Source organism: Stegodyphus dumicola, chromosome 1 (assembly GCF_044657685.1).
Source record: "Stegodyphus dumicola isolate Sdum_Otavi_A_Nest chromosome 1, ASM4465768v1".
Lineage (NCBI taxonomy): Eukaryota > Metazoa > Arthropoda > Arachnida > Araneae > Eresidae > Stegodyphus > Stegodyphus dumicola.
The window spans coordinates 293,968,881-293,984,401 of record NC_140768.1 but is presented as its reverse complement, the minus strand read 5'-3'; the positions used below and the strand labels follow the sequence as shown (position 1 = coordinate 293,984,401).

Here is a 15,521-nt window from a genome sequence, read left to right as displayed (position 1 = left end):
GATTTGAAAATTGTTATTGTTTCTTCAGAAACTCAACAATTGCCTCAATGACTACTGTATTTTTCATCTTGTCTTATTGTATAATTGCAATCTGTTGATTTAAAATATAATAATTTAACAGTCAGTGTGTAAAGAAAATTCATTCTTTTAGTTTTATCACTTAGCTTTCAAAATAATCTTATAATTAAACACAACCAATTCAAAAGAATATTCTGTTTAAGTTAATAGTTCACCATAATATTACATGCATTGAAATATCAGGAAGTTATAATAATGAAGATATTGACACTTTCGGAAAACAGGAAAGTTTTCTGAAGTGTATTTATTTCTTTAGTGATGTATAAGTCAATGCTACTTAGCTTGTATAATATTACATTACTGTCTATTTTGACTGGTGCCAGTAAACTAGCAGATAAGATAGCTGCATGGGAATTTTCTTGTTTCTCCTCATGTATTATGTGAATACAAGTCAATTTCTCATAGAAATACCTTCTCGAAAACATCCTTTTACCTAAGGTACATAGCTCTTATTGTACGTTACCTTGTTTTCTGTAACTTAGCATAGCCATCAACACCTTAATAATTTTAATACAATTTTTTTTTTTTTTTTTGCTACCATATTACCACAACAAATTTCACAGGATGCACCAAACTGTATCAACCATGTGTATGTGCATATAACAATTCTTCAGTTTTTAATAAGCAGCATCCCCATTTTTATGTTTTTATTTTCCTTTTTTTGTATGTATTTGTCCAAGTTACAATGATTTTTATAACTAATTTTTATTTTTATAACAAATCATGCTTTTTTAAATGTGAAATTAATTTTAAAATATGCATTTGTGGAATTTGTCTGCAATGGATGAAATAGTAGTATGAATAAAATTCTAAAAAATAAAGCTGTATCAAATTATAAAGTTACAGAAGAATGGAATTTGCTATGTTAGTTGAATTTAAATAACCCATAATCTTTCTTCCTTCGCTGTTGCTATACCACCAAAAGAAAACCAATTATGAACAGCATCCTGCAAACAAAAACTTGCTTGTAACAAGGTTTATTGATTGATTGGTACAGACTTTAATGGCATATTTTTTACCAAATGAATCTAAAGCAAACCAGTAGGAAGTGTAGTTTTACAGGTTAACTTGTTTTCAAATTAGGAACTCTGTAAAAGGGATCATCCAGCTGTACTGACACTGCATGTCCTTTCTCATATCTAGTTATTTGGTTGTAACAGGCAGTTAAGATAAAAACACTTGTAACACTGCTTAATTTTGATGTATGGTAGCCCAGTTACATGACTACGACATTTTTCCACTACTTTTTTTCCACTGTAAACTTGGTTTAGAAAGTTATTTACCAAGATTTTGGGATGTTGTATAGAAATATCATATGGAACAACTGCAGTCAAATGTATTGCTACAGAAGAGAGTATATCCTCTTACTGAATCTTTTCGTGCACTTATTGTTTGATTTAATATTTCCAGTATAGTGGAATGACCATTGTGAAAACATAGTGTCCTGTAGCTCTTTCATATAATTCCATTCAGATATTCACACTATTATTTTAGTAAGTTAATGCAGAAGACAATACATATTTACATCTATTTCTGATACTTCCAATTTTAAGGAATAATCATGGAGTCTATACTGTTACATAGAAGATGTTAAAAAAATACTTAACAGGGAGTTTTACATTATTCATGCAACAAAGGAGCTGAGGTTTATTGCATTTTTAACAATATGTTAAAACTCATACAAGCATTTATTTCTTTTATTATAGATGTAAATCAATGACCAGTTCCTAAAGTATTGAAAGATAAAAGTCAAGGAAAAAATTCTCAGTTCATAGTGCCAAAGCATTTTGTTAATAATGATAAAATTCAATTAAAAAAATGATTACTAATGTTATTATGTAGAACTGATGCTAAAATTCTATATTAGAAACAAGTATCCATTAATTGTGTTAGGTAGAATTAAAGAATAAACGGTTGGGCGGAAATTTATTAAATGCATAAAACATAACAAAAGCCAGGGCTGTATTTATTCATCCATTTCAAAAATTGTGGCTTTTCTATCCAACTGTCTTCAAATCTGTGAATTCAGAAAAAACTCTAAAATTGTAATTTTTTAGAGAGAAGCATTTCCATCCTCAGAAAAATAAATGTTAAAAAAGAATTGAAATATCAAATTTGTGCATTTTATGCAGAAAGTGAAAAGAAAATCATTATTTCATTATAATTTTAATCATAAAAACAGATCTGCTTAATATTTTTTTTTGTAACAATAACAATAGAATAAAAAATATTTCTTTATTTTAAGTATGTTCAGTGATATTAAAAATAGTTTTAAATTTTGATTTTGACTTGAAGATGCTGCAGAGGAGTTGCATGAGATGTAAAATTTCTCTGAAACATAGTTTGAAAACCTTCAAACTACTTGAAAACTTCAAATTATGTGAAAAAAGAAATGTAAATGTAAACAGCAGTGATTAAAAAGTTTTAAAGACCAAAATATTTTAATTCCATCAGATTATTTGTTTATTTTGAAGAAGACACTGTAGAGACATTAGGATTTTTTTGGAAGCTGAGAAACGTGAAAAACAAGCAATGCCCTCTCCACGACTCGAACCATGGACCTCTCGAATATGTGCCGAGTGTGCTCATCATATAGACATGCTACGAAGGCAAGAGAAATACCTTATAACACAATCCGATAATGAGATCATAAATAGAAGATAAAAATTTTTTTTTTTGGAAACTTAAAAAAAAAACAATTCATGTTGCATATATACAAGTCTATACCATAAATTGAAACATATATAAAATTCTTGGATTATCTAATGGAAAAAAAAGTAATAAATGTAAATATTTCAATAAATGAATGGATAAAAAATGGCCTTAAACAACCTCATGTTTAAATTACTTAGAGAAATTAATGCCAGCAAAAACATTATTATTGAAACAAATGTAGATAAACACAAATTGCCTAATGTATTTAATTTGAATATCTGTTTTGGAACGAAAGGTGAAAACAGCCTTAATGTGCTTAATAACTCAGATTTGTAATGCATATATTTTTATTTTCAATGGTAGACAAAATTATATATATATGTACACAGTATCAAATACACATACACAAAAATATGTCACAGTCACACACTAAATAACAAACAGAGAATAAGGAAGCCTATTTAGTGCTTGAACATACTATTTAGTGCCTTCCAGTAACAGCCACAGAGATCCTATACAAAGCTATGCATTTCACAGGTGGTGGAGGTTGTATCTTGGGCCTTTATTACAAAGCTGATACAGAATTTTCAAATAGAAAGGTTTCACTGAATAATGACCGGGTAAAAGATAAGTTATTATGATGGAATTAGGCTTTGGGTATTGGAAATGGACATGTAGATGAAGAACGAAAGCTTGTTTTAAATTACAGAGATTTCTAATACATTAATTTAATATATTTTTAAAAATATTTCAATAATATAATACTTTTCTAATATATTTATTTTATTATTCAAAATTATTTTCTAATTAACAGAAAGGTACGGCATAAGTTTCAGTGATCAATTGTCAGAAAGGCTTCTTCTGGATTGCTTAATAATAATAATACGAGGAAATAAGCTTATTTTACACATGCCTTATGGCATAAGAAAAAGAACTTCTGAAGTATATTAAAAACTAAAAAGATGTACATATACCATAGAAATGATTTTTAACTCTAAACAAAATTCAATACTTGCCCATAGTAAGACCAACTTGTGAAAGATTTTTTGCCGAACTGCAAATCATTGTGAAAGGAAGAAAATTTCCAAAAGCCATTTTGAAATTTTTAATAATATGACTATAAGTCATAAGATACTACTTTTTGATCAGTAACATGGGATGTTTGAACTAATTAAGAAAAAACTTTAAATTGCATCAGTATTATAACGAGCTAATAAATTTTAAATCACAAAATACAATGAACTGTCTGTAAGACAGCCAGACACAGCTGCTATAAAAATTGTTCTATGGAAGTGGTTGTCTTAGGGAGGGGATAATTGATACCAATGTTATTTATGTTGTTAAATTACCACTTTTGTTGTCCTGGTACTGTTCTCTGTCTATACATTTTGAATCTGAAATAATGCATTCAGCACGGCATGCACACTGGGTGGGAAAGAGAGGCAACAGAAAGAAACTGGAGAGTATGGTTAAATGATAAAAACTAGATCTTTAATACCACTATTGACAGAAAGAGACCAAAATGCAAATAAGAAGCAAATTTCCTTAAAAGCTAACAATGAAGAGGGATTAAAATTAAAATCAATGGTTAAAACCATGGGATTTTTATTGATATAAAACATCAAATGCCAAATGAAGTGGTTTCTCCCCCACTACCACCAGTATAATTTTTCGATGTGGGGAAATGGAAAACATGATTTTTTTGACTAGTAATCGTAGGTAATGCAGAACTTATGAATTTCTTTTCTTTGAACATAATTTTGTGTTGTTGAGTACAAAATTTAGGACACACATCTCTGCTGTTTGGAGGAAACTTAAAAAAGAACTCTGTGAACATAATAAAAAAAAAAAGACGGGTCATTGAAATAAATAAAAATTCAGATTCTTTTCTCGTGTTCTAACATATGCAATTATTACTTCAGTAGATTTTAATATTTATTTTATAATCATGCATTATTACTACTTAGGCAACAATACAGACATATATATAAATTTTCGCTATTTTTTACTGTCATTACATACACAACTGCTGTTTTTTTATTAACAAGAGAATTGAACAAAGCATATCAATACTTTTGTATCAGCAATATGATTAAGTTTGGTTGATCTTTACAATATGGTAACTGGTAGTTTGGCGACATTTTGGAGGCGATAAAGGTTACTACCTGGGACTTTGGTAATAATGTGAGCAGTACTCAGTTCCGATTACGCATTATTTTGTGTGGGGAAAATGAGAGATCATCGTATATGTCCCGTTTTTACTGCTCATCATAAAGTCGCCAAAAGTAGTCAAATCCCATGTGCACCGGATACTAAGATTAAACCTAGAGATTTATTCGTACTGCGTCCACTCTCGTATACAGCAAGGAAAAAAAATTACATATGAAGAGCGGCCCTTATCCAATTCGTCAAAATTTTCCATATGCAACCTTACCACAATTCCGCATAAAACGTAAACAACGTATCGAGACATCGTAATCGATTACAAAGTGCAAAGCTATCAGCTATTCGTCATCGATGGGTAAAGGAAAGCTTGGGCAAAGAATCTAAGAATGAAAGCTTCCATAGACGCAATGTAAACTTGTTTCGCCTCAGCGCCGCTATATCGAGGAGCCACGGCTATACAGTGAAACAGCAGCGCAGGGTGTAATTTAAATAGCGCAGTCCGAGGAGATAGTAATTTTTTTTACTTTGAAATTCCTCAAAATGTTTTATTTTCATACATTTCAGATAAATTGTGTAGCTGATCTTTTATCTTCTAATCTTTAATCGTCTAGATGTTTCGCATAGAACATCCTAAAATTCAATTTCAAAATAAATGAATAAATAAATAAATTTTATTATTTTTATATTCCTTATTTTACCCCTTAACTCTTCTTTCTGTAAACTCACAGAATTATTATTCTTTTGATATAATATCTAGCATTAATTTATAACTAACATCAGAATTAATAGAAAATAAAATTAACTACTGCCGTGATGTTAGATTTCTAACAAATCTGCATTAATTACATAAATAACGCTATTTTTCTTTTCATATCAAGCATATTATTAAATATTAAAACAAAGAATAACACATTTGAGGTAAAAAAATGATTTTTATTGACATTTCTCAAGTTTTAGAATATACATATGCAAAATAATTTTAAGCATCTTCACAAATACCAAGAAATTTTTTAGACAATTATTTGGAATGACCATTATGAAAACAATGAGCAAATTTTGCAGCCAAGAACCAAAAGCATTTCACTTAAATTAACAAATACAAAATTACACTTAAAAGGCCTTTTAAAGAATTTCACATAAATTATTAAAATAAGTGATTTCATTACTTTTTCATAAAATATTCAATACTTCTTACATTTATTAATACAAGATTAAATACTGAACTTGAAAATCAAACCTTCCAGGTGTTATTAAAACCTGGGAAGAAATTTTATAAATAATCCACTGAATCAAATAAATATTGTTGCAGCTCATCCTGATGAAGATTATTTCAAATTATGAAATTAGAAATTGATTTTTTTAAATAGCAATTACAAAAATGACTATTTTCCATCTTCACTATACATATAATAATTCTAAAAATGCTGTAGCTTGGATTTTACATAATTTTAATTTTGCAAAAATCTATTTAATCCCGAATTATTCGACCAATGAGTACATTTAATTCTGTAAGCTTCAAAAAGAAGAAACACATACCATATAATTCATAATAAATTTTTATAACTCCATATTTAAAATTTTATGAGCAAAATTTGCATGATAACTAACTGAAACAAAAAAAAAATAATTAAAAACAATTACAAGTACTCCTAAATAAATTGAAAACACTGAATTCATTATAATTATCTGACCTCAAAAAAATAAATAAATAAATAAATAAATAAAATAAAATAAAATAAAAATAAAAAAATTACCAAGAACTTTTAATTATTTGGAATGACTATTATGAAAACAAAGAGTCAAAAGCATTTCACTTAAATTAACAAATACAAGATTACATTTAAAATGTCTTATAAAAGTTGCACAAAAATGATTAAAATAACTAATTTCATTTTCTTCGTCCATAAAATATTCAATACTTCTCACATTTATTAATATAAGATTAAATACTTAACTTGAAAATCAAACCTATAGGTATTAAGAAGTTTTGTAAATAATCCACTGAATCAAATAAATATTGCTGCAGCTCATCCTGATGAAGATTGTTTCAAATTATGAAATTAGAAATTAATTCTTTTAAATAGCAATTGCAAGAAATGCCTATTTTCCACCTTCACTATACATATAATAATTCTAAAAATGCTGTATGCTTGGATTTTACATAATTTTAATTTTGCCAAAAATCAACAGTCAATATTTCGACTAATAACCGTCAATTTTGTTGTACAGCATTCTTTGAGCATAACATGACAGGCGATCCAAACCATCAATTTTGTTGCACAGTATTCTTTGAGCATAACATGACAGGTGATCCACTATTATTGACGAGTTATTTCTTAGATAGCGAGCGCTATTGTTAAGCATATTGAAATAATAACAATAAACAATGTAGATACCTGTTTGTTCAAAATTTTGTCGGCACTGCACAGGAATGTAAATATCGCATCTTTGGTGAACAGTAATCGTGATCTTTGAAATGTGACGAACATATTAGTGCAGTTTTATACAAATCAGTTGGTGATTTATTTAACAAAACTTGACAGGCGATCCAAACCATCAATTTTGTTGCACAGTATTCTTTGAGCATAACATGACAGGTGATCCACTATTATTGATGAGTTATTTCTTAATGGCACCATTGTTAAGCATATTGAAATAATAACAGTAAACACTGTAGATACCTGTTTGTTCAAATTTTGTCGGCACTGCACAGGAATGTAAATATCGCATCTTTGGTGAACAGTAATCATGATCTTTGGAGTGTGACGAACATATTAGTGCAGTTTTATACAAATTAGTTGGTGATATATTTAACAAGTCTTGATTACTGCATGCGGGAGCCCATTGTTTTGATCTATAAAAATGAAAACATTAACTTTATATTTTAAATTTCAATAAATCCATTTTCAGTGTTAGTAGAAAAATAGCAAACTAAAAACATTCCTTATACATTAGTTACACAATCTCGAGAAGGGTTATATATTTTTTAAGAACAAACATTAAATTATAATTTAAGGAAAAATTCATGTACATAATATGATTTATTACATTTCTGATATATTTATACTAATTCTCTATTATTTTGATCTATGAAAACAAAAAAACAATTTTATTTTCTTTAATTAAAAGAACTTCTTTTCAGTGTTATTAGAAATTTAACCTTGTTAAAAAATTTCTTTTACATTAGTAAGAAATTCTGAAATGATTGCATTTCATCTAATTTTATTTTGATGTACGAAACCCAATAATTTTGCAGATATTGTGTTAAATTGTAGTTACCGGTCATAGTATCTAGTTAAACAATTTAGCATTTCTTTGTACAGTTTTGTTAACAATATGATTAAAAAAGGATAAGGCACCAATGAAAAGTACACATTGTTCATAAAGTGCATCTTTAAAATATTTCCTTCCTTATTCACACTAATATGTAGTGGTTCCCTAAAGTGTTCGTACACTTATGTTTCAGTGAAATAGTGCTGTGGGAATTTTTTAATATCTATAAATTTATCTTAGCAAAACTCTATAAAAGTATTATAAGAATACAGTAAAACTTTGGGGGAGAATTAATAATTAAAAAGTAACAAAAAAGTTACCTCACAAAAACCTTCGTGCACTTTGAAGAAATCTGCAGACACTATTACGAAATATTGCAGTTAAATTTCTGTCAGTTTTTGTAGGATATCCTGCAGCATTCAAGCTTGTAATACATAAATTACAAAAATTATCTTCTAAAATATTATAAGAAAAAAATTTAAAAAAAATTTGGTTTTATTCAAAATCACTTCGAGATATGAGAAAATATTGGGCTTTATAATCAAATTCAATTCTGGGCTACAGCGCATTTTTTACAAATTCTTAAAGTGTATGAACACTTTTGGGAGCAACTGTATCACAAGCACAGTTATCTTGAATATTTACACAAGAACACTGAACTATTTGTCCATGATGAGGAACACTTAATGGAAAAAAAACAAGCTATTTATTTAAATTATTCCAAATACATGAAATATTTGCTTCTCTATCAAAAATTGAGATATATATATATTATTAATTATCAAAGTTTAGTTTCTTTTAAACTTAGAAATGATTTACCTAATAGGATCCTTAGGAAATCTGAAAAATTTCCTGTCTGATGTTTTTCGAGATGTTGTCCCACAAACACTACAGCGATACCAGGATTTGGGTTGTTTGCTAAGTAAAAGATAGATTGAGTTAGTCTGTTATTCACTAAACCACATCAAATATTGAGAAAAATCAAAATTATATTTTTATAATAATGAATATAAAATTTTCAAAAATAATCATAAAATACGAAAAATTGTATATAACTATCAATATACTACATTAAAAATAGTCTTCAGTGGCCACTAATATTAAATAAGTTTATAAATTTTCTCAGATAAATTATTTGGTAATCTATAGCATAAATTTAAAGCTGAAGCATAATACAATTTATTAATAAAATTAATTTATGCAATCATACATGCCATTAGTTGCCGCATTATTATAAATGGCAAATTTATTCCTGATCGCTCGTTTTGTCGTAATATTATTATTAGTTGACTTTAAAGCTTAAAACTCAGTAAAAAAATTTGGAAAGAAATAGCAATATGCCTGCAAAAACTATAGTATTTGTTTGCCATATGATTAATTATATAAACTGAGATTCATATGCTAAAATGCAAAGTTAATATATTAAGAATGAAAATCTAGCTGCTGTGTGATACAATGAGACAAAATATTTTTGGAGCTTGGGAATCAAAATTAATGTACTATACAAAATCAATTTTTAAAATCTATGATAGGTTTTCGAATTAAAAAAGCAGGCTTACCTCACAGAAAGAGAATCGGGTGAATTCCGGTGATCGTCCTTGCGAAACATCCATCTTATGATCAGCTTAAATAACCAGAGAAAAGAACTGAAAAAAACTTTCAATGAACCTCTTCGAACAACGTGGTAAAAGATTGCTAATATGGCTGACGACATGCCGGCATCAGCCTGCGTGCTGAGTGTTTCGAATGTTTTACTTGTAGACGAACGAAAGCTGATCTCGGAAGAGTGATACTGTTTTGATGGAAATAAAGAATGACTTATTAAGGACTTTTTTGTCTTTACTCATAATGCACCCAGCCTCGGGTAGAGGCAGGCCCGCAACTGAACGAACTGTTTTGAATATATTTGATTTATATATTTTCTGTGTTCTTCGTAACATAGTGGTACCCTCGGTGGGACCGGGTGCTTTGAATTAGAATTTTCCGATTGAACTTTTGATATTGAATTTCGATTTTGAATATACTTTGAAGATGGATTTGATCGCTTTAAAGGCTCAAAGAAAAGGACTTAGAATTGCGTTTTCGCAAACCTCAAGGAAAACCGAAAGTGAATTAACTAAAGAAGTAAGAGATTTAAAAATACTTTCGATTTTGAAGTGTCAACTTTGTGATAAATTCCAGAGACTTGACGTATGCCAGAGTGCTATATCGCAGCAGATTTTGCAGACTGAAGATGGAGAAAAATTATTTAGTGATGATTTTCAAGAAGCGGAGAATTATCGAGATAAGTTTCTAGAACAGTGTGCTCAAATAGATGCGGAAATACAAGCCTCCTCTCTTTCAAATAATTCCGAATCTAGGAAATTTAAATTGCCTAAAATTGAGCTTAAAAAATTCAGTGGTGAAGCTAAAGATTACCTGACTTTTTGGAGTCAGTTCCAGAAAATCCACGATGACAAAAGTATCGCCGATGAAGATAAAATACAGTATCTTTGCAGGCCATGGAACCCAAATCGAAAGCAGAACGCCTAGTCCTTAGCTTCCCGGCAACGGCAGCTAATTATCCTAAAGCCATCGAACAACTAAGAGAGCGCTTTGGACGCGAAGATTTACTTGTGCAAATCTATGTGAGAGACTTGTTAAGCCTAGTGATGAAGAACGCTGTAACCGGAAGAGCAAAAACGGATCTACCCTCCCTGTATGATGAACTAGAAGGAAAATTACGAGTTTGGGAAGAACCCAAGAAAAATATGGGGATTTTTTGACCCCCTTAGTGGAAAGTTGCTTACCAGAAGAAGTACTGATGGCATGGGAAAGAAGCAGAAATCACGACTCCATTGAAACTAAAGGGACTCGATCCTTGAAATATTTAATGAATTTCTTAAAACAGGAAGTTAAGGGGGAAGAGATGGTTCTCCTCGCAAGAACTGGTTTCGCTTCCCAACAGAACCATCGGAAGAAAGATTTTAACAACGAACAGGTAAAGCAAAATGATCCCGTAAAAGCATCAGCTCTAGTAAGTCTTGAGAATTCAGGTAAGAGTGTTCCGAACTGTAATTTTTGTGAAAAGAAACATTTTAGTGAAAAATGTTACTCTGCAAAAAAAATGACTTTAGCTGAAAAACAACAATTGTTGTTGAAAAAAGGTGCTTGTTTTTCTTGTCTGAAAAGAGCGAGTCACATTAGTAAATTTTGTCCTTTCAAAGGTAAGTTAAGTTGTTCTATTTGCAAAAGTTGTAATCATTTTGATGTATTGTGTAATCAAAAGCTAAAAAATAATGATGAGATAAATGTTTCAAAAGAGAGTTCTCTTTCTAACTGTGGCAGAAGCGAAACTGTATTTTTGCAAACGCTTTGCGTTCGAATTCGGTGTCAAGGTCGCGAGAAAATTATTCGCTGCATAATTGATAGCGGAAGCCAAAGTAGCTACGTTAGTGAAAATATGATGAGTCAGCTTAAAGCATCTCCACTTCGGGAGGAGACAGTTATACATGCACTGTTTGGGGGGGACGAAACGAAACCTAAACAACATGAAGTGTTTTCGGTCGAGGTCAGCAATTTAAAAGGAACATTCGCATATTATCGGAAAAAAAGATTTGCGGTTTTATTCCTAAGGTTAAAGATAAAGAGATTTTGAATGAATTAAAAGAAAAGGAAATCGAATTTTCTGATCCATTGCGAAAGGAAATTGAAATTAACCTTTTAATCGGAGCAGATGTTAGGAAAATTATTGACGGGAAATTCTAATGAATTACAGTCCGGGGTAACGGCTGTCGAAACGAAACTTGGGTGGACGGTATTTGGAAAACGAAATTCGGGTGAAAAGGATAATATTTTGAAAACATTTTCAATGCATGTCAGGAGAATTCCTCTGAATGAGTTATGGGAACTTGGAAAAATTAGGAATATGCGCTCCAAACGAAACTGTTAAAATGAATGAAAGTTTTAATTTATCTGAATTTGAGAACAAAATGAAAATTCTTCCAGATGGAAGATATGAAGTAGAACTTCCGTGGAAATGTGATACGACACATTTAACCGATAATAAAGAATTATCCTGGAAAAGGTATCAAAAGATGATCTATAAACTCAGATGTAGTAAATTTTTCGATGATTATCAAAATGTGTTCAAGGAATGGGAAAGGCTGAATATTATTGAACGCGTACCAGAAACCGAACTGAATAATGAATGTCATTATTTGCCGCATAGGCCTGTAATCAAATTAGGAAGTGAAACCACGAAAATTCGTCATGTTTTTGACGTTTCTGCATCTGAGAAAGGGAAACTCTCTTTGAACGAATGTTTGTGTAAAGGAATAAATCTTATTGAATTAATGCCTGATATTCTAGATCGTTTTAGAATGTATCCGATTGGTATTAGTGCCGATATTGAAAAAGCTTTTTTAATGTTATCCGTCGCATCTAAAGATATAGAGATTTTCTCAGATTTTTTTTCCCATGCAATGAAGGGCAATTAATTTATAGGCATTGCAGAGTTGTGTTTGGAGTTTCTTCCAGCCCCTACTTGTTGAACGCATCTATAATGCATCTATTAGAAAACTGTCCACGTCAATATAGTGAAGTTGCTCAAAAATTGAAATCGTCATTTCATGTGGGTAATTGTTTATCTAGTGTTTTTAGTATTGATGAACAGTTTCGTTTATTGAACATTCCAAATTAATCATGTCAAATGGATGTTTTAACTTGCGCGGTTTTGAAAGCAATGTGGCTGGTACAAATGTTGACAAACATTCAGGGCATACTTCCGTTTTGGGGGTAATTTGGAATTTGGATAATGATACGCTGAGGTGCTGCACAGACGCAGATACATTGACCTGTGATACGAAAATCACAAAGAGGACAATTTTGGCAATTGTGCAGACAATTTTTGATCCTATTGGTTTATTAACGCCAACTACATTGCTTCCAAAAGTGTTGTTGCAAAAATTCTGGAAAGTGAAAATTGCATGGGATGATGAATTGTCTCCGAATGATGTAAATATATTTTTGAACTGGTTTAAAGAACTTAATATTTTGAAAGATGTTACTTTGCCTCGATACTTGTTTATCAATGACACGTCTGAACTACATGTATTTGTGGATGCTTGCAAGCGGGCGTATGCAGCGTGCGTCTTTGTTCGATCAACATTTAATTCTGAAGTAAAAATAAATCTCGTACGGGCGAAGTCTAGAGTATCGCCTTTGAAATCTTTAAGCATTCCTCGCTTAGAATTAATGGCCTGTTGTATAGGTTCTAGACTAGCAAATTCTATTATCAAAGCTCTCAGTTTGCCCGATTTAAAAGTTACCTTCTGGTCTGATTCAACCACTGCCCTTTGGTGGATAACAGAGCAAGGAAATTGGTCCGTTTTCGTCGAAAATAGGGTTAAAGAGATTCGAGAGTTGACGCGAGGTTATTCATGGAGACATATCCCAGAGAAACTAAATATTGCCGACTTGTCGCGCGGATGTTTTGCGAAGCAAATGCTTCGGTCTAGATGGTGGGAAGGTCCCTTGTGGTTGCGAGAAGGCCCTGAAAACTGGCCCACTGGTGAGATTATTTGTTTGCATGAAGAAATAGAATTGGAGAGGAAAAAGATAAAAATAGTGAATATCGATCTATCAAAAGACGCACCCCCTTGGCATCGAATCGATGTATCCAATTATGACAAAATGATTAGAATATTTGCATGGATATTTAGATTTGTAAATAATTGTAAAGGTGGTTCTGAAAAGAACAGAAACATTGAACTTTCACAGTATGAAATTGAAAATTCTGAGAAAAATTTAATTCGTTTGGTTCAAAATTATTATCTGACTGATAAAAAATCTTATAATTTTATTGAAACGCTCATTGATGATGATGGTATTCTGAGAGTTAAAACGAGAATACTAAATAGAGATGACCATGAATCTTTTTTGTATCCAATACTGTTACCAGAAAAAGGTGATTTCACTAAGTTATTAATCAGAAATATACATAATAAGAACTGTCATGCTGGATGTACGTTAAAAAAGGGAATTGCACCTGATAAAATGGTGATGCAACAATATTCCTCCTCTGGACGACTTGTAAAAGCTCCAAAAAGACTTGATCTTTTAAATAATGTTTGTTATGAGTTTGAGACTCAACCTGAGTCTCAAGGGGGGGGGAGGATGTTGTGAAATGAACTGAAGTAATAACCGGCGCGAGGCGCTGCTGTTTGTGACGTCAGCCTGCGTACTGAGTGTTTCGAATGTTTTACTTGTAGACGAACGAAAGCAGATCTCGGAAGAGTGATACTGTTTTGATGGAAATAAAGAATGACTTATTAAGAACTTTTTTGTCTTTATTCATAATGCACCCAGCCTCGGGTAGAGGCAGGCGCGCAACTGAACAAACTGTTTTGAATATATTTGATTTATATATTTTCTGTGTTCTTCGTAACATTTAGAATGTAGTGGTCTCAGCTTATTTTGATGTTGTTTATGTTAGCAATCCTAATTTAAGGCTGCATTTTAAATAAATAAATGGTTGTTTTATTCACCTGAAGAACTTGTAGTTCATTTGAGTGATTTGAAAGGCGTCCGTAACTATTGATTGCATTGTTCTTTACATATGCGCCATTTTTTTTACAAGGCTTGGTGCGTTTTTCAAGATGGCTGACGATTGTAAAAACCGCGCCAACAAGTAAATCGCCAAAAATCCGTGCAACCGTCTACCAAAGTAGCACCCAGGGCTTTTGCGCTATGTGGCAGCTTTTTCGTAAAAGTTACAACATGCACATGGTTGTGGGCGCATGCTGGAAAGTCTATGGGTGAAAGATCCAAGTCAATGAATTTAGGAGTCTAGTATGAGTAAAAAATGTTAACGATGAAGAATGTCAGATGGATATTTGTGTTTTTGGAGAACAATCTGATGGAAAACATCCAAGAGGATGGAAAACATCTGATGGAAAACATCTGATGGAAAACATCAAAATGGAGAACATCTAAGAGAGCTGATGCAGTTGCTAGGATGAGTGACAATTAGTGATGATGACTGTTCCCTTTTTAACCTTTAACTACTGTGACTTCAATTGTGGCATAACTACTGTGAACGGTCTCTCAGACCGCTTCTGCTAAAAACAAAATAAGATATTTTTTTATTTTTCTTATTTGAATAAATGTTATTTAATTTATATATTTAACTTTTTCATGAAGATATAAAGTAATTTTTATATTTAAATCAGTTCATTAAAATAAAATATATACTATGATAATAATTCCTTCGCTTACGTATCTGGATGGAAGAAGTAAATTTTTAAATTCAACTTTTTTATTTTACATTAAAATTTGCGATAAGAATGCTTTAATAAGAATATAAGAAA

General features: G+C 30.9%; 1 protein-coding gene across 1 annotated transcript; it reads right to left on the bottom strand.

Moving 5' to 3' along the window:
• Window positions 1-5,811: 5,811 nt before the first annotated feature.
• On the bottom strand, window positions 5,812-10,385 carry LOC146999591 (52 kDa repressor of the inhibitor of the protein kinase-like). The gene is made up of 3 exons (XM_085808648.1): window positions 9,732-10,385; window positions 8,992-9,090; window positions 5,812-7,753 (listed from the first exon to the last, which is right to left on the bottom strand). The coding sequence occupies exons 1-3, from the start codon at window positions 9,884-9,886 to the stop codon at window positions 7,519-7,521; spliced, it is 489 nt and encodes a 162-aa protein (XP_085664774.1). The 5' UTR covers window positions 9,887-10,385; the 3' UTR covers window positions 5,812-7,518.
• Window positions 10,386-15,521: the final 5,136 nt, after the last annotated feature.